This window comes from Leuresthes tenuis, unplaced genomic scaffold, assembly GCF_036924035.1.
Source record: "Leuresthes tenuis unplaced genomic scaffold, fLeuTen1.0.hap1 SCAF_18, whole genome shotgun sequence".
NCBI lineage: Eukaryota > Metazoa > Chordata > Actinopteri > Atheriniformes > Atherinopsidae > Leuresthes > Leuresthes tenuis.
In genome coordinates, this window is record NW_027325372.1 from 31527127 (window position 1) to 31550107 (window position 22981).

Below are 22981 nucleotides of genomic sequence, written 5' to 3' on the forward strand. Positions count from 1 at the left end.
TGTAAACAACACTGCCAGAGCCGCAATGAGTTTATAGTAGGTGTGCAAATGATCAACAATAATATTACTGGCAGAAATACAGGGCCCCAAAATACAATTTTGCTTAGGGCCCCATGGAGGCTTGGGCCGGCTCTGGTGTGAGTGTTTTTTCTAGGCATGTATCTAATGTAACAGACCTATCTGACAAGATGGAGAAGCTTCATTTGTCCCTGTTATTTAGTCCAGTTATGCCATCTTAAAGTCTTGAACCTTTCAAGGACATACATTGTGTATGAGCAAAGTGGACAAGTACAAAATGGGAACATAGATTGTTTACAAACATACAGAATATGAGTACATAATTTCTAAGAATGAAGCCAATTATAAGCCTTGTGTTGAGGTAACCAACATATTAGTAACATTAACTTTGATTCGTCTTTTTTTTGGTAGCATAAGCAGAAAATGTACAGAAAAATACACCCTTGTCCAAGAACCAGTTTGCAGGATTACCTTCAAATATGTTATTGGGTCATCATTATTTGTGGTCCTGTTGTTTCACCCTTTCCAAACAAAGAGGAAGAAAATTTATGGCAGGGACTATCTTAACATTTGATTTTTCGTCACAATTCTTCATGACTTATTGTACTACTTTATTTAATTTCAATACATTTATCATTCAACTGCTCAGTAAAACTCCCACTCACTGCCAAACATCATGACCACAGTTAACAGAAGACAGTCAGTGCGCAGGCTTTTAGTTACATGGAATTAGCTGTTGTGTTTACTTCCACTTTTTCATCTGGATTGAATCTGTATTTGTATCCATATGGCCGTAGATGGTAGGTCAGGTAGTTCAACACATAGAGCTGGACACTGTTGATATAGTGAAAGGATACAGCTAAATCTGAGCAGCAACCTGGACCCTGGAGACAGAAAGAGAAAAAGCATTTATTTATTTCTTCAGGTGAAGCTGTACCAGCATTTGTGTCAAAGTGAAGCAGGCAAGAGGAAATGTAGACCTGAATATTGTCTACCAGAATATACGGGGACTCCTTGTAAGATGAAGCACCATTAATCTTATAGTTTTATTGCTGCCCCTTGTACATTTGTAACGTTTTTTTACATCTATGGTCAGTTTGAGTGTGATTCAGCTTAACTCTTCAGTGTCCTGTAATACTGGAGGAGTGCTTGGTGTAAGAGTCTGAGCCGGCTGACCTTATGAACTGGCCTAAAATGCAGTCACCTTCCCTTTTATCTATTTCATGTTTATTAAGTTTTAGACAGCAAGTACTAAGTACTAGTGCACAAGAAGGGAGGCTAACTTAACATATCGCACACTCAAATCGCTTTGAGTGGTCAGAGAGACTAGAAAAGTGCAGTCCATTTACCATTACCATTGACAACATCTTCTTATTTATCATCTTTTTAAAATCCAAAACGAGCAACACTTATGACAAAACTTTCTTTTGGAGCAAAGAAACTGAGTACTCAAGAGAGACCTGCTTTGTATGAAATGGGGACAGCAAGCAAACACTGCTTTGTCTAATTTTATTCATATGATCGTACGGTTCCCCGTATTGTACAGCATAAGTACTATCAAACTTCCATGTCATCTTGCATAGGTGTTGATTTTACATCCTGTCCAGCTGTCGGAAGCCATCTTTGCAGTGTGTTCATATGCTTTTTTTTGTCCAGACCCTGGCAACATGAGGAGACCCATTAGGGTGCCTCTTGTTGCCTCTGGTCTCACTCAGTGTATAAGTTTCATACCATAATGATCCTGTCCTCCATGTCAGGAAATTATTCATATTAGTAAATAATTGTTGATAAATGTGCACAACTTTGGAGATGCTCACATGGATTCTGCAGCTGTATGAAGATTCAGTTATTCATAGTGGCACTTTGTGAAAGGGCATGAAAATAATAAAATACACAAGTTGCATCTGAGTCTTTAGAGTAATTGAGTAGTTCTCTTCAAATTATGTTAGAAAAGTATCACTATAGGGTACTTTGTTATCCATTACCATCAGCCTATGTTGTATTTGTGTTTATATGGTGTATGGAGTAGGGATCGACCGGCAGCATTTTGATGCATATTGGCATTGGCCTTTTTTTTAATCCGACGGCCGATAAGAGATCAATTCTGTATATAATCATTTTATTCTAATGGTGCACTGTTATATTATATAAATAATATTATTATTTTTGCACTATTGTTTAGGTTATTTAAATGTTCGCACGGACTGAAAGAAAAATTAATGTTTCACCTTGGAGACTTCTTGATTTTTTAGCCTTTTTCACAATGATTTGGAGACTGGAGTAGTTTGGAACTTGTTTCTACATTCCGTGGCGCACACTCTGAGTGACTGATTCAAATGACTCAAGTGACTCGAAAACCCGATTCACTTTAGTGAGTGATTCATACAAACTCCAGTCAGTAAAAGGAATCGAGTATCCCATCACTAGCTGTCCCTCCAGACGCTCTGCTGAACATATTGATATGGAAATAGTTTGTGATAGTAGACGATAGTAGACGAGAGAGAGAGAGAGAGAGAGAGAGAGAGAGAGAGAGAGAGAGAGAGAGAGAGAGAGAGCTGGGAAGCACGTTGAGGGGATGGCTAGAGAATAGTGTGAATCTCTCCTATTGCTGTTGTACAATTTTTTTTCAGCTATAGTAACATTAATCATTAGTAACGTAGCAGCCTAGCTTTATAAAACGTCAGGATGCTATTTATTTATTTAAAATTTTTATTAAAAATACAATGATTAAAAATAGTTCTGTTATCGGAAAATAAAAGGCATTTAAACAAATTTAAGTTTGGAGTTTGTATTATTAAAAATTTTGCTGCCAATATTTTCACTTTTACTGCAAACGAATATCGGCTCCAAATATCGGTTATCGGCCTCCTTGACTACTAATAATTGGTATTGGCCCTGAAAAAAACATATCGGTCTATCTCTAGTATGGAGTTACTTACCTCTACTGGAGTGTAATACTCATAAGTCAGATGTGAAGGGAGAGGTCTTGGTCGCTGTCGAACTAGGTAATTTTCTGGAGGAAACGGATGAAATGTTTGCCTCTCTTTCACGTCTCTGGTGTCTACTGGCTTCACCTTCATTTTCTCCATACATGTCCCAAGAGCCATGTCTTCTATGCTGGAGAAATGGGTGCACTCTCCTGTACTGAAACCTGTGACAAACCTCCTCAGTGCTTCCTTACTCAGCACGTACCCTGCTCCTCCGCTCATGTAGCCTTGACTGACAAAAGGTCTAAACCTTCTTCCCAAGTACAGTGGCTTCTCTGGATCATATTTGGATAGTATGTAGTGAAGATTCTCTATAACTACAAATGTATCGTCATCTGCTTTCAAGAACCAGTCTGCTTTGTCCAGATAGTGATGGTAAATATACTGGAAGGCCCGGATGGTCTTCCAATACAGGTTTTCCCTCCCCTCACTCACGTTCAGCCCCACGGTGGGAAAGTCAGTCTTCTTCGAGCTTATGTACAGCACGTTCTTGCAGCGTTTGGCCCATGTTTCCCTGATGTGCTTGGTTCGGGAGTCCAAGTACTTGGGTCCGGTCATGATCCAGCATAAGATCTGTGTTGTGTGAGAGGAATTAGCCGAAGAGCTGTTCTCACCTGCTGATAGTACAAAAACAAAATATCATATATGTGTTGCTCAATAACAGTTAACTCCTCAGCATTGTCAGTACAATCCCAGAAACAAAAGTCATTTCATTACTGTACAGCATTAAACACTGAGAGTTTTATGATTGAATGACCCACTCAGCCTCATAAAAGTGCTGTGTTTTTGTTTCAATGAACGGTTGATTATAATAATAAGTTTATATGCATGGGAGGGGAATCAAGTGGTTGACCGACGTATGTCCAATTCCAGATGACTACGGTTAGAAAGGTCATGAAGTCATACTATGAGAAAAGCTTTGAGAATAAAAGTTTATGTGATGGGGCTTCCTCCTACCTTTTGGTTATAATAACATTCTGTAGCTAGCTGTTTTTTGACTGTCTGAACTCAATGTCTCATAACATGACTGTCTGAACTCGTTTTCTCATAACATAGTATGACTAGTAATGTTAGTTTCCCATAACTTTGTGTGGCCAGTAAACATAAATAATATGAATAGCAATAGTATAATTTTGTGAAGGCAGACATCTCTGAGCCAGCTTCCTGATAGGTTGTGCGGACTTGTCTCTTTCTTGCAAGAAATAAATGTTTTGTGTTAATTGTATCCAGCGACTCTGAGCCTAATTTTGAGAGAATTTTTCTGACACTACCCTTTCAGGTTCTGATGTTTTTTTCTTCCTACAGTTGCCTCGTGCATGGTCAGGGTGGGTAATTGGATTGAAGAGAAGTTTGATTGCAATCTGTTGGTTTCCTTAACAAGGCAACTTCTTTTCTTTTAAAATTAGGTTGGACCAATTTGGATTTTGATAAATTTGGCTTGATAGAATCCAATTCATTGTAATACAAATTGGCTTGAAATGGACTGTATCTTTGAAGTGCCTTGAAATTATGTTTATTGTGATTTGGATCTTATTGAATTGAAGTGAATTGAATTCTAACTTTTTCTGAAGGGGAAAGGGGGGCGCATCACAACACAGATGTCTTTAAGTTACTTGAACGGTGATTTTTGTTATCAATGCTGGCGTTATAGAATTAGGATTTCATAAGAGCAGAGAGTCTGTCTGGAAATTGCTTTCAGTTACCATGAGGTCATGTTGTCTTAATTGGTTTATTTTAGTCACAATTTCTGAAGAGTTTAGCCATCTGACAAAAGAAACAAACAAAACAAGACAAAAAAAACAAATGACAGCAGCCAAAAAATATACACTTACACTTTACCATTACAAGAAGATCCAAAACATGGAGCTTTGAAGCATGTGTGGATTGAGGCTTGCAAAACATTTTGGGATTTTTACTCCAATTTTGTGGTTGTTTTAATCCAGTTTGCAGAAACTTAATTTTATGCAATTTGTGTGGGATAAATATGTTTACATGCAGTTTAAAAGTCTAATTTTGATCAGACTAACTAACAACTCTTACACAGCTGTGTAATCACTGTCATGTGTCTTGTTTGTCTTGTGTTTCTCCATCCTCATGTGTAGGAGTTTTGGTTTTGTTGCTGTCTTTCCGTTACTCCTGCCCCCAGAATTCCCTGATTATTTTCACAGCTCTTTTGTTACTCTTCTCACTTCTCAATTTGTTCAGTCTCAATCCCTGCCCTCACCTTCCCACTTTATATCATAATAACCTCCACCAGAGATGAAATTGGAGCAGAGGAACAGACATGAGATAGAGCAGTTGAGGCAATGCAGATAGAATAGAACAGAATGTCTTTATTACCATTGTAAATGCACAACGAAATTCAGTGCAAACACCCGTGATCATAAAACCATGAAAATATTATCCATATAAAATGCTTGTACTTCTAAAGTGCTATTACAAATATAACAAAAAGTATCTAAAAATGAGTAAATAAATAAGAACACCACCAAATACAGACTGCTATTGCACACTCCTAAATAATATTGCAAAAAGTTTACTACGTTTATTGCCATTCAGCAGACTTCTTGGCCTGAACACATGGTTGTCAAATGCATGCATCGCTCATGGGATTAAGTTCAGTGATAACTTTAATCTTTTGGAACTGTAAGGAGCGTTTCAGACCTGATCGCGTGCATCCGAATCGAACTGGATGCAGATTACTAGGTACACAGTTAGGTCATGCTGTTGGGACAGCAAACCCAAACATGAGTTTACAGATAAGGGTGAAGGACACAGCAGCATGGCAAACAACCCCCAGCCCTCCTCCTCACTAGACCCTTTATGCCACATCACCCAAGGTCTCCAAAGGATGTCTCTGTCCCAGCCAGGACTCCAGCGACCACCATCTACCAAGAAACGCAGGGCACCCCCTCCTCTTACATCATCTGTCCTGGCAGAGCAGGGCACAAGGGGATGTGCAGGATGTTCAAGGAGCAGCAGCAGAGTTCAAAACAAAGATTACATGCCATGATGCATTCAGGGTCCCTGCTATAGTAGTCTTACTACTGACAGCTGTTCTGAGAACGAGCTGGGACCCAGTAGAATTCCTGTGTTAGTTAGTAAAAGAAGGAATAAAAAACAGTCAACTTGCCGGGTGAATCTATCTAATCTGTTAACGGTACCACGTACAACTCAGAATAACACAGAGACCAGTAAACTCCACAAAGCTCGCTCTACTTAATATTAGATCTCTGTCCAATAAGTCACTGTTAGTTAATGACTTCATACAGCACGCAAAGAACTGTGTGTCTGCTAGTGTAAGTTTTTTCTAAGCTTCTTGCCAAATTCAATACCACAACATCTTGGTAACTGCACCGGTCAACATCTATATGATTGTCGTATATATCGCCCACCAGGACAACTCGGTGACTTTCTAAATGAACTAGACACCTTGCTCTCTTCTATCCCGGAGCATGACTGTCCTATAATTGTCCTTGGTGACATGAACATCCACCTTGACAGTCCTAACTCTTCTGATTTTCTGACACTAATGCACTCTCGCTACAACTGATCAGCAGTACTCCGACCCATAAAGCTGGCAAAGTGCTCGATCTCGTTTTCTCAAGAAACTGTGCTACAGAGGCCCTATCTGTCACACCTCTGCATTTCTCTGACCATTATTTCATTCAGTTCAGAGTGAGTCTCCCGAGAAGACCATCTCCTTCATCCCCTATGGTTTCCTTCCGCCGCAATCTCCGCAACCTGTCGCCCACCTGCTTCTCCTCTGTTGTTGCCTCCGCTCTTCCAACCTCCAGCACATTCTCCTCCCTTCAGGTTAATGATGCCATGGAGTCCCTTTGCTCTACACTGAGCTTATCTCTGGATAGTCTTTGTCCTCTATCCACCAAACCAAACCCCGATCCTCCCAGTCTCATCCCTGGTTTAATGATACTCCCCGAGCATTGCGCACTAATCTCAGACAGCTGCCGAAAGGAAATGGCACAAGTCAAAAGATCCTGCAGATCTAGCTAAACTCCAGGCGCTACTGTCATCATTCGCATCCAGTGTTACTGATGCAAAAAAGTATTTCTACAGCAACAAGATTCATAGTACTACTGACACCCGGAAACTTTGTTCCACCTTCAAAACTCCACTTAATCCTCCGCCTCCGCCACCTGCTACCAATCTAACAGCAGACACCTTTGCCTCATTTTTTACTGACAAAGTGGCAGCTATAAGCAAACAGTTTACCGAACCTTCTACCACAAAATCTGCATGCAGAAGTCCTACTGCATCATTTTCCTCATTTACCCCTCTTGCTCAGAGCAGTGTGTCTAAACTTCTCACATGTAGCCGTCCTACTACATGCCCACTGGACCCTGTCCCTACTAATCTTCTCCAATCCATTGCTCCTACTGTAACTGCAGCAGTCACACATGTGATTAATGCTTCACTGACATCGGGCAGATTTCTTACCACATTCAAGCAAGCTCAGGTTACATCACTGCTCATGAAACCTTCCCTCCCTCCAACTCATGTGGAGAATTATCGGCCGGTCTCTCTCCTCCCGTTTGTCTAAAATCATTGAAAGCGCGGCCTTTAAGCAGGTCACCGATTACCTCTCACATGACAACCTCCTTGACCCAAACCAATCTGGGTTTAAAAGTGGACACTCCACCGAAACGGCTCTGTTGGCTGTGACAGAAGCCTTAACAGAAGCCAGAGCAACCGCTAAGTCCTCTGTACTTATCCTGCTTGACTTATCAGCTATCCTTTTGTCCATACTCTCTAGCATGGGCATCACAGGGAGAGCACACTCCTGGTTTGAATCATACCTCACTGGTCGGTCTTTCAAAGTATTCTGGTTTAGTCACACTTCTGCAGAGCACCACCTCACCACAGGGGTCCCCCAAGGTTCAGTACTGGGACCTCTTCTCTTTGCCAAATACACCAACTCACTGGGACAGATCATCCGATCACATGGCTTCTCATACCAATGTTATGCTGATGATACCCAGCTCTATCTGTCATTCCCACCTGACGACCACACGGTCTCAGCACGAATCTCAGACTGTCTCTCTGACATATCAACATGGATGAAAGCCCATCACATCCAACTTAACTTCCCAAAAACTGAACTGCTTGTCTTCCCGGCCAAACCAACCATACACCACAGCATCTGCATCCAAACTTAATCCCTATCTCTTGCTCCATCAAAGGTTGCTAGAAACTTGGGTGTCATGATTGATGACCAACTAACCTTCAAAGATCACGTTACCTCGGTTGCTTGTTCATGCCGCTTTACATTACTAAACTTAAGAAAGATCAGGCCATACCTAACCCAACATGCCACCCAACTCCTGGTGCAGGCCATGGTCATCTCCTGCCTTGAATATTGCAATGCTCTCCAAACTGGTCTCCCAGCCTGTACTATGAAACCTCTGCAGATGGTCCAGAACGTGGCGGCACGTCTGGTTTTCGATCAGCCTAAAAGAACACGTCACCCCTCTGTTCTTTGAACTCCACTGGCTACCCTTAGCCGCCCGCATCAAATTCAAGTCACTGATGTTAGCCTACAAAGTGCTTAATGGAACGGCTCCCATCTATTTGAATGCTCTTGCAAAGGCTTATGTCACAACTGGGTCCCTCCGTTGGTCCCAGGATTGTCGTCTAGCAGCTCCTACACCACGCCTAAGACAATCCAAACTCTTTTCATGTGTCGTCCCACGATGGTGGAATGACCTACCGAGTGCTACCAGAACAGGGGCGTCCCTGTCTATCTACAAGAAGCTCCTGAAAACCAGCTCTTCAGAGAGCACCTCCTATCCTATCCTATACCCTATCTCTACTCTGTCACCTCTGACAGAGTCGGACTAATGGGTTCCTTCTATGTAGTTTATTGTTAGCTTTTTATATAGCTTGTTATATCTTCATTTGTAAGTCGCTTTGGATAAAAGCGTCTGCTAAATACATAAACATAAACATCATAATTTCACACGATTTAGATTTTCTTTTTCTGACAGAAACATGGTTAACAGAAAACACAAGTGCTACTGTTCTTAATGACACAGCACCCCCAAATTTTAGTTTTATGGATAAATGCCGAAATGGGAGGAAAGGCGGGGGAGAAGCGGCCTTATTTAAAGATACATTCCAGTGTAAAGAGATCTCATTCAGTGATTTCACTCCTTTTGAATATCTTAGTTTTATTTTAAAGGATGTTCCTAAAATTCTGTTCTTAATCATTTACAGATCTCCAGGATACTGTGCAAGTTTTATTGATGGATTTTCTGAATTATTGTCTGTTATCTCAACTGATTTTAACCATTTTATCTTGACTGGGGATTTTAACATTCACATAGATAATATGACAGATGGTAATGCCAAAGAATTTTTTTCTGTGCTGGACATGTTTGGTTTGTAGCAACATGTAACAGAACTGACCCACCTTGGAGGTCACATTCTGAACCTGGTCATTTCTAAAGGTGTTGATATTTCTTCTATTGTGGTTATTGATTTGGCCTTGTCTGACCATTTCTGTATTTTTTTTTTTATTTATTGATTACTCAGAAACAAACAACCAGCTTCTCAGTTAAGAAGAGGTACATTAATGAGAAAATACATGCTCAGTTTAGGGAAGCCATGGCTATGTCACTAACAGTGAGCGCACAGTTGATTGATGGACTGCTGGATCATTGCAACTTAAAAATTTTGAATGTAATGGAAGCTGTTGCACCGATAAGAATCAAGAGCACCTTGAGCAAACAGAAAACACCATGGAGAAACGCCACTATGGTCAAAAACCTGAAAACAGAATGCAGGAAGGCTGAACGTAAGTGGAGGAAAACAAAGTTTCAGTTATAACAACGTTATAATAACATAGTTACAACAATGAGCTGTGCAAGGCCAGACAGCTGGATTTATCTGAACTGATTAACAAGAATGCCAACATTTTTCCAACTCTGTTTGCTATGGTTGAAAAACTCACAAATCCTCATAAACTGTTAAACCCAGACCTTCTCTCCACTGAGAAATGTATCGAATTTGCCAACTTTTTTAGACAAAATAATTAGACAAAACATTCACGCCACACAGATCAACAAGAAAACTAATCTGTGTCTAAAACCTCGAAATAATTCTGATGTTATGTAACAATTTAATATTATTGATTTAAAAATCCTGGAGGAAACAGTTCGGCATCTAAAATCAACAACTTGCACTCTGGACATAATACCATCTGACTTTTTAAAAACTGTTTTTACCTCAGTAGAAAGTGGTCTCCTACAAATATATAGTCAAATGCATTCCAGGGGCCAGAGCGGGCGACATAGAATCCTATTTAAAACTGCTGGCTAAGGATAAACGTAAATACGGTAAAATAGTTATTCACGTTGGCGGTAATGACACCCGGTTACGCCAATCGGAGGTCACTAAAATTAATGTTGCATCGGTGTGTAATTTTGCCAAAACAATGTCGGACTCCGTAGTTTTCTCTGGACCCCTGCCAAATCTGACCAGTGATGACATGTTTAGCCGCATGTCCTCATTCAATCGCTGGTTGTCTAGATGGTGTCCAGCAAACAACGTGGGCTACATAGATAATTGGCAATCTTTCTGGAGAAAACCTGGTCTGATGAGGAGAGACGGCATCCATCCCACTTTGGAAGGAGCTCTTCTAATTTCTAGAAATATGGACGAATTTATTACTCATCCAAAAACATGACATCCCAGGGTTGAGACCAGGATGCAGAGTTGTAGTCTCACACACTTCTCTGTGGCTTCCCACCTGATGCTGCCCCCCCCTCAATCAAAAAACACAAAAGGAGCAAATCCTCTTGTGCAAAAAAAATTTAAAACAAAAACTTTAACTGAACAAAAACATCAAACTATTAAATGTGGTTTGCTGAATATTAGATCTCTCCCTTTGAAGTCTCTGTTAGTGAATGATTTGATTTGTGATCATCATATTGATATATTTTGTCTTACAGAAACCTGGCTGCAGCAGGAGGATCATGTTAGCATTAATGAATCAACTCCCTCTGACTATTTAAATGTTCATGTTCCTAGAACCACAGGTAGAGGAGGAGGAGTGGCAGCTATCTTCAGATCAGGGTTACTAATCAGTCCTAGACCCAAGATTAGTTTTAGCTCTTTTGAATCTCTGATTCTCAGTTTTTCCCACCCAAAGTGGAAATCACAAAAACCTCTTGTGTTTGTTGTTGTGTATCGTCCACCTGGCCCTTATTCTGAGTTTCTCTCTGAATTCTCAGAGTTTTTATCCCAGTTAGTGCTGAGTACAGATAAAGTCATTGTAGTGGGTGACTTTAATATTCATGTAGATGTTGAAAATGACAGCCTAAATATTAACTTTAATTCTATATTAGACTCTATTGGATTTTCTCAAAGTGTTCACAGACCTACTCACTGCCTTAATCATACCCTTGACCTTGTGCTGACTTATGGCATTGAGAGTGAACAGTTAACAGTGTTCCCTCATAACCCTGTCTTGTCTGACCATTTTTTAATAACTTTTGAATTTACATTACTTGACTACACGGTTTCTGAGAAGAATTCTACATATAGAAGGTGTCTGTCAGAGAATGCTGTAACCAGATTTAAAGAGTTGATTTCATCATCCTTTTCTTCACTGCCATGTGCTGATATGACAGAGGATGGCTACCTAAATTTTACTCCAGTAGAACTTGACTCTCTTGTTGACAGCACTACAGCTTCAATGCGTACAACACTGGACAATGTTGCCCCTCTGAAAAGGAAGGTAATCAGTCAGAAGAGGTTGGCTCCTTGGTATAATCCACAGCTGCGTGCGTTAAAGCAGACTGCAAGAAAGCTGGAGAGACAGTGGCGTTCCTCTAATTTAGAAGAGTCTCAATTAGTCTGGAAAGATAGTTTAATAACGTATAAGAAAGCACTTCGTAAAGCTAGAACTGCTTATTATTCATTATTGATAGAAGAGAATAAGAATAATCCAAGGTTTCTTTTCAGCACCGTTGCCAGGCTGACAAAGAGTCCGAGCTCTGTTGAGCCATGTATTCCTTTAACTCTCAGCAGTGATGATTTCATGAGATTCTTCATCAATAAAATTGTTTCTATCAGAGAGAAGATTAATGGAATCCTTCCCACTATTATCACTGATGTATCATCAAGTAGAGCAGCTTTAGAAGTGTCTTTCGAACCTGATTTGTATTTAGACAGCTTCTGTCCAGTTGATCTTTCTGAGCTAACAACAGCAATAGTCTCTTCTAAACCATCAACTTGTATGTTAGACCCAATCCCAACCAGACTGTTCAAGGAGGTTTTCCCCTTAATTGACACTTCCATATTGGATTTGATCAACCGGTCTTTGTTGACAGGATATGTACCTCAGACTTTTAAGGTTGCTGTAATTAAACCTTTACTTAAAAAACCTACTCTTGATTCAGAAGTGTTGGCTAATTATCGACCTATATCCAATCTCCCTTTTTTGTCCAAAGTTCTTGAAAAAATAGTTGCAGTTCAACTTTGTGATCATTTACATAGAAATAATCTGTTTGAAGAGTTTCAGTCAGGATTCAGAGTGCATCATAGCACAGAAACGGCACTGGTGAAAGTTACCAATGATCTCCTGTTAGCTTCTGATAGCGGACTTGTTTCTGTGCTTGTCCTGTTGGATCTCAGTGCTGCATTTGATACGATTGATCACAGCATTCTGTTACAGAGACTTGAACATGTTATTGGGATTAAAGGAACTGCATTAGGCTGGTTTAAGTCATATTTATCTGATAGATTCCAGTTTGTTCTTGTAAATGAAGAATCTTCCTCACACGTTGGAGTAAGTCATGGAGTTCCTCAGGGTTCTGTGCTTGGACCGATTCTTTTTACTTTATACATGCTTCCATTAGGTAACATTATCAGACAGCATGGCATAAATTTCCATTGTTATGCTGATGATACTCAGCTGTACTTATCTATGAAACCAGATGAAACCTACAGGTTGGTCAGGCTACAAGCCTGTCTTAAAGACATAAAGACCTGGATGACTCAGAACTGTCTGCTTTTAAATTCAGACAAAACTGAAGTTGTTCTCTTTGGACCTGAGCGCTTCAGGGAGAAATTGTCTAGTTATATAGTTACTCTAGATGGTATTTCCTTGGCTTCTAGTTCTACAGTGAGGAACCTTGGAGTGATTTTTGACCAGAATTTATCATTTGACGCACATATAAAACTGGTTTCTAGGACTGCCTTCTTTCACCTTCGTAATATTGCCAAAATCAGGAACATCCTGTCTCAAGGTGATGCAGAGAAACTAGTTCATGCATTTGTTACTTCAAGATTGGACTACTGTAATTCCTTATTATTGGGCTGTCCCACATATTCTCTGAAAAGCCTCCAGCTGATCCAAAATGCTGCAGCCAGAGTTCTGATGAGAACTAACAGGAGAGATCATGTTTCTCCAGTTTTAGCTTCTCTTCATTGGCTCCCTGTTAAATTCAGAATAGAATTTAAGATTCTTCTTCTCACATATAAAGTTCTTAATGACTGAGCTCCATCATATCTTAAAGATTTAATTGTAAGATATTTTCCTAACAGAGCACTTCGCTCCCAAACTGCAGGTTTACTTGTTGTTCCCAGAGTTTCTAAAAGTAGAATGGGAGGTAGAGCCTTCAGTTATCAGGCCCCTCTCTTGTGGAATAAGCTGCCAGTAAATGTCCGGGAAGCAGACACCATTTCCACTTTTAAGATTAGGCTTAAAACTTTTCTTTTCGATAAAGCTTATAGTTAGGGATGGCTCAGGTAATCCTGAAACATCCCATAGTTAAGCTGCTATAGGCTTAGACTGCTGGGGGACCTCATCTGTCACACCTTTCCTCACTTTGCTCTCTTTTTCCCCCTGTTTAATTTCAAAATTGATTTTATGTACATGTGACATTATTGTGGTTATTAACCTATGTTTCCCTGTTCCAACAGATATCCTTTGAATGGCGTTATGGTGTTTTCCTCCCCTCTTTTCCCTCTTTTCTGTCTTCTCAAACCCCAGCTGGTCGAGGCGGATGGCCACCCTTCCTGAGTCTGGTTCTGCCAGAGGTTTCTTCCTGTTAAAAGGGAGTCGTTCCTTTCCACAGTTGCCACAGGCACGCTCAGGACGGGAGATTGGACTGAAGACAAGTTTCGGTGCAATCTGTTGGATTCCTTAGCTAGGATATAAATTTTTGAATTGGCTCTATATGAATTAATTGGATTATGATTACAATGAATTGAATTCCAATTGGCTTGAATTGGACTATATTACTTAAGTGCCTTGAGATGACAATTGTTGTAATCTGGCGCTATATAAATAAAATTGAATTGAATTGAACTTTAGTTTGGTATTAGACACAAACATGGATAGAGCCTCATTTTCTTCTAAGCCTTTATCCTCAGCAGCCAAGGCCCTTAAAAAAGAGCTGACAGATCTCAATCTGTTTGATGTGTGGAGGGCGAAGCACACAAATCTTTGTGAATACTCTTTTTACTCACACGTACACAACAGCTATTCCAGAATAGATATCTTTTTCATCCATGTTGGGATGGAGCACCTTGTCACGTCCTGTGATTATATAGCTAAGACGCACTTAGATCACGCAACTCTCCAACTTCACCTGAACAACCAGGACCAAAAGAAGAGACCTAAACGCTGGAGGTTTCCTACCCATTTGGTCAATGATGAGACTTTTGTCAAACTAATTAACATACAGATTTATTTTGTTGCGTACGGTGAATAGAGGCTCGGCCTCCCCCTCCACAATCTGGGAACCCATGACGTCTTAACATCAGAGGTTCCACAATTAGCATGGAAAAAGAATTATGTTTCTGGAGACTGATATTAAAGCCCTTGAAATTGAACACTCTCATTCTCAAACACAGGCAATCCTAGATAAACTAATTGCCAAAAGATAAGCTTACAACACGCAAGGTAGAAAATACAATGACTATCCTGAAACAGTACTATTATGAACAAGGTGACAAGTCAGGGAAGCTACTGGTCTGGCAGATTAGAAGGGAGGAGGCCGCCAGATACATCTCAGCTGTTAAATCGCCAAGTGGAGATGATGTGGTTCGCAATCCTGAACAAATTAATTTAGAATTCTACAAAACCTTGTACTCTTATCAAGGTGCGAAGAGTCATGACATGCACAGCTTTTTGGACCGCTTGGATATACCAGAAGGAGCTCAGACTAGACTAACCTTGAAGATAAAATATCCAAACAAGAGGCCCTAGATGCTCTGACTAGATTGCCGGGGGGGGGGGGGGAGAGACCCCTGGCCCTGACAGCTTTACAATAGAATTCTTTTAAAAATCTGCAGTAAAGTTAATTGATCCTAATTTAGAGATGTTCAACCACACAACTGAAAACAACCAATTGCCTCAAACACTGGAACGGGAGCTCATCGTTGTTCTGTTAAAACCAGGTAAAGACCCTAAGCGGTGCGGATCCTACACACCAATCTCTCTTTTGTCAACTGAATACAAATTGCTTACTAACTATTCCACTCGAGAATACAGTTCCTTATCTGGTAGACACAGACCAGTCTGGATCCATTCAAAATTAGTCATCAGTAGACAATGTTCTTCAACATAGTGCATTGTGCTAAGTCCCAGAATGACCCGGTTCTTGCAGTCTCACTTGATGCGGAAAAAGCCTTTGACTGTTTGGAATGGTATTTTTTCTTTGTGGTCCTACAAATGAACCTTGGCCCAAATATGTTAAGTATGATTCAACTGCTTTACCATTTACCCCGACAGGGGTGTCCACTATCACCCCTGCTTTTCGTGCTAGCAGTGGAGCCCTAAGCTATTGCAATAAGGACCTACCTCCTGATCTCAGGGGTCAGGGTTGGGGATCCAAACCATGTTATGTCTTTATATGCAGACAATATAATCCCATTTTTGACAAATTTATCCACCACCCTGGAAGCCCTTATAGATTTGCTCAATACATGTAGTGAAATATCCGTATATAAAGTGAACATGCAATAAAAGTGAGGCCTTGCCCCTTAACCTGCCAGTTGAACAAATCCCACAGGAAAATTTCCCTTTTCACTGGATGCTCACTGTTACGTACCTAGGCTTAGACATCCATAACCAGTTGGATAAGACTTTCTCACTTAATTATGACACACTGTTAACTATCCATCTCTCTGATAGGGCGCATGAATTGTACAAAGATTAGCTTGCTGCTGCGACTTCTCTACCTATATCAAACCCTTTCCATATCAATCCCAACACAATTTTTCAAGAAACTAGAAGGTGTGATATCCAGGTTTATATGGAGGGGGAAAGTACCCAGAATTTAAATTAAAATGCTATATAGCGCTCCCCGCCACAGTGGGTTGAAACTTCCCAACTTTGAATATTTTTACTGGGCTGCTCAGCTAAGAACTTTCTGGTTCTGGCAGACAGAGATGCCCAATCCTCCAGTTTGGAAAAAAATGGAGCAATTCCATGCAGCTGATGTGTCACTGGCTAGTATCCCCTTTATTAAATCCTGTCATACTTTGAAGGATAGCACAGATAATCCACTTATCAACCATATGTCCAAACTATGGTCAGTGATACAACTACGTACCCGTAGTGTGAAACTATTAAATAACAGCTCCCCCTTCCATAATAACTGTACTACCACCTGTACTAAGAGATGGTCTCACTAAGACAGTGTTTCTCAGTTCCGGTCCTCATGACCCACTGCCCTGCATGTTTTCGATGGTTCCCTCCTCCACCACACCTGATTGAAATTATCAGCTCGTCATCAAGCTCTGCAGTGGCCTGATAAGGAACCATTAATTTGGATCAGGTGCGGTGGAGAAGGGAAACATCGAAAACATGCAGGGCAGTGGCTGCACTAAGAGGTGGCACAACATTGGGATTTAGACATTTGGTGATCTCTATGAAAATGATATATTGAAATCCTTTGAACAGTTAAAAGATACCTTCAATCTCACTGCTGCACATTTCCTTAAATACCTGCAGGTCAGGCATTTTATTTGCTCCAAGCAGGGTGGACAACTAACCCCTCTGGAATCTCCTGTAACTAATAACATTTTGAAAGGCATTCAATGCCCTAAGGGCATGGTGTCCCTGATATACAGCAGAATACCCGACCTGCTGGCAAATAAAATTCTAAAATCTAGGGTTAAATGGGAACAAGATCTTCACCTTTCACCTTTAAAGACTCTGATTGTGAAGCGCTGTGCAGTGCAGCTCAAAATTTCTCCTATTATAGTCGTCATAGGCTTCTGCAGGTCAACCTCATTCACAGAGTCTATCTCACACCAGAGAGACTCCATAAAATGTACAGTACTATCTCTGAACTTTGTCCTCGTGGTAAGGTTGCAACAGGAAGTCTTGTCCATATGTTTTGGGATTGTACAAATTTGAAACAATTTTGGGATCACATTCTGGATGCACTCAGGGATTGAGATTACTCACTCACCAAGATTGATTTTACTAGGAGATTTATCTGTTTTACTCACTGACATGATAAGGAAAACATGTTTTATTAGGTTATCCCAAATTGCTGGAAATAAATGCAATAATTTGCTATATTGTGGGAAAGGGAAGTATTTTGCACAATATAAATATAAAGCACAATATTTCCTCTATCTTTTTATGGTCTCAATCTATTTTTTATTAATTACCTAACTAATTTGTTTATTTATTATTTGTATTGGTCACAGTTTATGTTCTGTTCCATGTCTTGTCTCGTCATTTCCTGTTTTATTTGGAAAAATTAGTGACCTTCTCCTCTCTGTTTCAGGTGTCTTGCCCTTCCTCCCGTGTCAAGCGTCTCATTGTCTTCCCTGATTCCCAAGTGTTTCCACCTGTTCCCCATGGTCTCTCATGTGTTCAAATAGTCTGCGTTTCCCTCGTCTTGTGCCAGTATGTTGTCTCCGTTTGAGCATCTTTACCAGCCCTTTGTCTTGAACCATAGTTACCTTGATCCATAGCTTCTACGAGCCTGCAGTGAGCGATCCTCCTGCAGTGCTATCTTGTTTTGTAAATTATTCTTGTTCCTAGCCTTAGTTTATTTATTAATACGGTAAGTTTTCGTAGCCTTGTTTTTTCCTCCGCTTTCAACGAGAGATTTTTCGTTGTAACTTTTCATAGTCGCCTCCGTTAAAGGCGAGTTTTAAGTTTAAGTTTAAGTTTTATCGGTGAAGTTTCATAGTGCATCTGTTTGTTAAGAGTGCGTCTTTTGTTAAATCCGCCTCGTTAGGAGAGCGTGTCTTTGTTTTGTTAAAGTGTTCATAGCTTTTCTGTTTTCCTCCCAGTTTAGAGAGCTTTATGTTTGTTAACTTTCATAGCTGCGCTCGTCCTCCACCCCATAGTTACTGAGGAGAGCGCTTAGGTTTTTTTACAGCCCTTTGCTCTGCCTGGAGATCGCCCTGCCTTGCTATGCTCTGTTTGCTTTGTCAAATAATAAAACCCTCTTGGAATCCAAAACGACCCTACGTCTGTGTCCTGAGTCCCCTGGTAACTGACAGTATTATTGTATTTTATTGACCCTTTATTTATTTTTGCATCTTCTTTTATATATATATATATATATATATATTTTTGTAGGGATGAAGGCAGGCAAGAGTTGGCCTATGGGGTCTAATCTGAGAGGGTGTTGGGTTTGGGTGTAATTTGAAGTTCTATTGCTGTTATTGATGCTGAAAAAAAAATTAATAAATTGCTTAAAAAAGATTAAGGTAAATACATTAAATAAACAACATATTCTAAACTAAAATAACATGGATTACAGTGTGGATCTTGTATACCTCTCAAATTCAGATTTATATCTGTAAAGTTACAACATATGAATAAAGAACCAAACAATTTTATCTTCCATTTGAAGAGAACAATGGAGCACAAAAAGAAACAACAGGGAACATAAGTAAACAGTTGAGTTACTTCATATAAATGTCTGGTTACCACAGACTGGTAATGTGGCAACAAAGAAAAGTTGGTCATTTTATTTTAGTTAGAACTATGGGCATCAAGGGGAGCTTTACATTTATAAAGCTTCCCTTGGCAAAGCAAATCTGTTTGGCATAAAAGGTATTCAGACTACAATTCTGCTGCCATAATGCTGGACAGGACAAGGGGGAAAAAAAAAGTATGATTTCTTCCTTATTATACCAAGTTTGGTCATGAAAAGGTATCAAAATGCAGCTTGTGATATCACTGAAAATCTTAAAGAACCTGTACAAAATGTATAAAACACATCTAACACAACTGAAAATCCAACTGAAAGTCAATCTGAAGAAAATAGTTGGTAGAGGTTTGAGAGGTCTGTTTCTTGTCTTGCTAGATCAAAGCCGATAGGGGTCACCTTTGATAAGAATGAAGAAACATGTGGTCTAGTTTCTCCTGCAACTCTCATATACAGGGGTTCCTTTGTTTGTTCAGGGAAAGCTTCGCTAGTTGGCATTAGGGCATTAATGTTTTCCACATAAGTTATGGGACGGGTCTGGTGGGAGTGAGTCCCTGAAATCGTCTCCAAAGGACAAAGGTTGTGGTAAATAATATGATGTCTCCTCCTGGTGTGGAATTCCCACATCTGTGTTTTGAACCAGCATTACCACACAGTAATGTTGCTGGGGCCTCCCAAAGATCAAGTCTCATATTAAATCCACACTTGAGTTCGCTACAACATAGACTTATCTCCTAACAGAGATGAGCTCCACAACAGTGGTATCGGCAGCGAACTTGATGATGTTGTTGTTGGTGTGGGTGGGGGTGCAGTCGTGTGTGTACAGGATGAAGAGCAGAGGACTCAGCACACAGCCTTGGGGAAGCCAGTGCTGAGGCTGAGGGCTGCAGAGATGTGGGGGCCTACTCTGATTTTCTGGGAGCGCTGTCTGAAAGTCTTTAATCCAAGAGTATATGGGAAGGCACAGTATCAGGTCTGACAGTTTGGACACCAGTCTGTGAGGAAGTTTGGTGTTAAATGCTGAGCTGAAGCCTGTGAAGAGTAGCCGACCGTAGCTTCTCTTTTACTCAATGTAGCACAGAGCAGTTTGGCGAGCTGTGGCTATGGCATCTTATGTAGACCTATTAACTCTATATGCAAACTGTTGTTGGTCAAACCTGGGTGAGAGGCTTGTTTTTAGAATCACTTCATGATGAGTGGTGTGAGTATCACTAGACAGTAGTCATTTAGGCATTCATACAGTTCCTCAGTTTAAAATGCTGTACGCTGTCTTTTTTTGCTCACTGGTCTACTTCTCTATTTTGTGATCACTATTAGATTAGCTGCTCAGCACTCATGAAGAGTATACAATTTCCACTTTTAATTTAACTCACAATGGATGGCAATGTGTCTTGCCCCATTCATGTTGTATTGAAATTTAAAAAAGCTTTACAGAGAGATTTTGATTCTGAGGCCAGGAATAGGAGAAGAGTAAATATGCAAATGTAACTTGAAAGCCATGAAATAATCAGGAAATCAGAGAGCAGGATTCTGACTTGTGGCTTTGGGATTTTTCTCACTTTCTCTCAGCTTTGTACAGGGGTGGATTGGCCATAGGGAGTATCAGGAGTTTTCCCGGTGGGCCGGTCAGTAATGGGCCGGCAGCGGCTGACCTTTTTTTTTTTTATATGTATGTAAAGATGCATAAGAGGCCCAGTGGCCCTATGATAGGCCCAGTAGTCCTGTCCACGCATTTTCCCTGCGCAGCGGGTCCCTGTCAGGAGGTGTCGTCGGACAGTGAAAATGAGGCTCCCGCTGCCATGGTGGTACAGGAGGGGGAGGAGGAGATTGGTGGTGGTGGTGATAGCAGGTGTGTGTGCTAGCTAACATGTTGTGGATAAACACTCATTCACTAAACGTTCAGAAACGTTGTCTATGAACTTTACTTGACATAATAGATAGCGTGTGGTGTACACCTAGTTCTAAAGTGTTGGAAAATGATATACTACCCTGATATGCTTATGCTTATGGCAAATTCTCTTTTTTGAGTAACTTCTGTAGTTGTTATTGCATAACCAAGCCACTTGTATTGCTGCCAAGAAATGAATGATTAACTTACAAACACAGGAATCTATCCAGAGTATCCCATTGTGCCTGTTTGCGCCTCCCCCATGATGCAACACACACCCTTTTTTGGTGTGGCATTGTAAAGCTGTGGTCATTTTTATGCACAACAAAAAATTATGAGAGCACTTTTGTTGCCATTGCTGTTTTTCAATAGTGTAGTATAACTGTAGTCATGAATAATATTAAACTTGCATATTTTTTGCCCAGTTTTAGTGACATACTGTGTCCTATCATAGTAGCAAGTAGATAACTACTCAGTTCATAATTAATAACCAAAGTATGAGCTATCTCTGATTAATAACATATATGTAGAAAAGCTTCTTATTCTGTAGTTTTACATAAAGTTCCCCAACAACTATATACAGTATGTTACATTCTTAGTACAGAAAATTCCCCACTTTGAAGGAATTACATAATACACTACTGACTCTTCTCTCAGTTGTTGCCTAAAACTTGAAGAAAATCGTTACCTACCTGTATGTGGATGCTGGAAATTGATTTTGACTTCAGCATCCCTCACTGAATAAGTAAGCTGTTTTATCCTACGGCTTGAGTCCAACCCAAAGTGAAATGAGAAAAATCCACTCATAAGCCCAATAGTGAACAATAAGGTAGATGTGACCTTTCCCATTTTCCTGATACCCCTGCTAAACAGAGACATGAGTAGATGGTGAGAGGGAAATTAAGGAGACACACAGAGGAACATATAAGCTCAAAAACACAAAGTTGCTGAAGCCACACAGGCTTTTTTTTACCTATTCAAATTCTATTCAGGTAGAGCTAAGGTAAACACACCCTGATGTCACCAACTAAAGCAAACAGTGAGAGAAGGAAGAGGTGCAGAGGAGACTAGGTGTGGGAGGAGGACAAAAACAGGTCTAGCAGCTAGTCTGCCAATGGTTTGGTTGGATAGATATTGTCTTTTGATATGCATGTTGCAGGGTTACAGCACAAGCACAAAATCCTTTAAAGGAGACAGGAGGACCAATATTATTATTATTAACTAATTTCAGTTTTTTCACTTCAGATTTATGTTCAGTTTATAATACAACAACACTTTACTAAACACACTGTGCTCTGGTACCAAAGGAGGTGTTTCAAGCCTTAATGTCCTTGCAAAAAAATGTAAAGTTTCAACTGTTTCTATGTATAGAATTTTAGTAATTCTGTTGAAAGATTCAGTACAAGTGTTGCAACCACAAAGACATGCATGATAGGTTAAATAATGATTCTAAATTTACTCTAGGAGTCTGTGTGTTTGTGCAGGGTTGTTTTGTCTCTGTGTTCGTCCCAGTACCCAACTCTCCGGAGATGGCCAACCGTTGAAGGTTGTACCCTGTCTCTCACTCCGTGGCAGCTGGGAAAAGCCAAAATATGTACTGATTGGAACAAATGAGGAAGTGATTGCAGCTAACTGAGTAGACACAGGTGTGCAGTGGAACTGAGGACCAAAACAGGGGTACTAAGGATAACTGGGAGTAATGTCTAGAACAGGATTCTCAAACACAATACAATGTATTAGCTCGAACAAAATGCCAACTAAGAACAGAGAACAGAGTAAATCAAACAACTAAGAAATTGATAGACCAGAAACTCAAAGGACAAGAAAATTAAAACACAAAAAAACATGTACCATGACACCTGTAGAGCCTGAGATGTAGCGCTTGGATTGAACTTTCCACTGTCTGACCTTATGGGAAACTTGCTGGGAAGTCAACTCCTTGGAACAGTCTTAAAAGTTTTCCTCTTATAAATAATTTATGTGAAATTGTTAAACTGTGAAATTATGGAATTTAATTGGAAATTGCATTGTAACCCATCATAAATTGGCATGCAGAAACACGTTTCTGAAAGGCTGCGTTCACATGGCCGAAATCCAACTTTTTTTCCCATTTGTCTGAAGAGTGCAAATCTTTTCCTCTTTTGTATTGTGTT

General features: G+C 40.2%; 1 protein-coding gene and 1 pseudogene across 2 annotated transcripts; one reads left to right on the forward strand and one right to left on the reverse strand.

Moving 5' to 3' along the window:
- Window positions 1-721: 721 nt before the first annotated feature.
- c1galt1a (core 1 synthase, glycoprotein-N-acetylgalactosamine 3-beta-galactosyltransferase 1a) lies at window positions 722-21774 on the reverse strand. 2 transcript variants are annotated; one of them, XM_072370868.1, is made up of 3 exons: window positions 21521-21774; window positions 2958-3619; window positions 722-902 (listed from the first exon to the last, which is right to left on the reverse strand). In XM_072370868.1, the coding sequence occupies exons 1-3, from the start codon at window positions 21705-21707 to the stop codon at window positions 738-740; spliced, it is 1014 nt and encodes a 337-aa protein (XP_072226969.1). In that variant the 5' UTR covers window positions 21708-21774; the 3' UTR covers window positions 722-737. The 2 variants fall into 2 exon arrangements, with proteins under 2 accessions (XP_072226969.1, XP_072226968.1); XM_072370867.1 differs by having other exon boundaries at window positions 2958-3622; window positions 21521-21773.
- Window positions 6377-19919, forward strand: LOC140275588 (uncharacterized; annotated as a pseudogene).
- Window positions 21775-22981: the final 1207 nt, after the last annotated feature.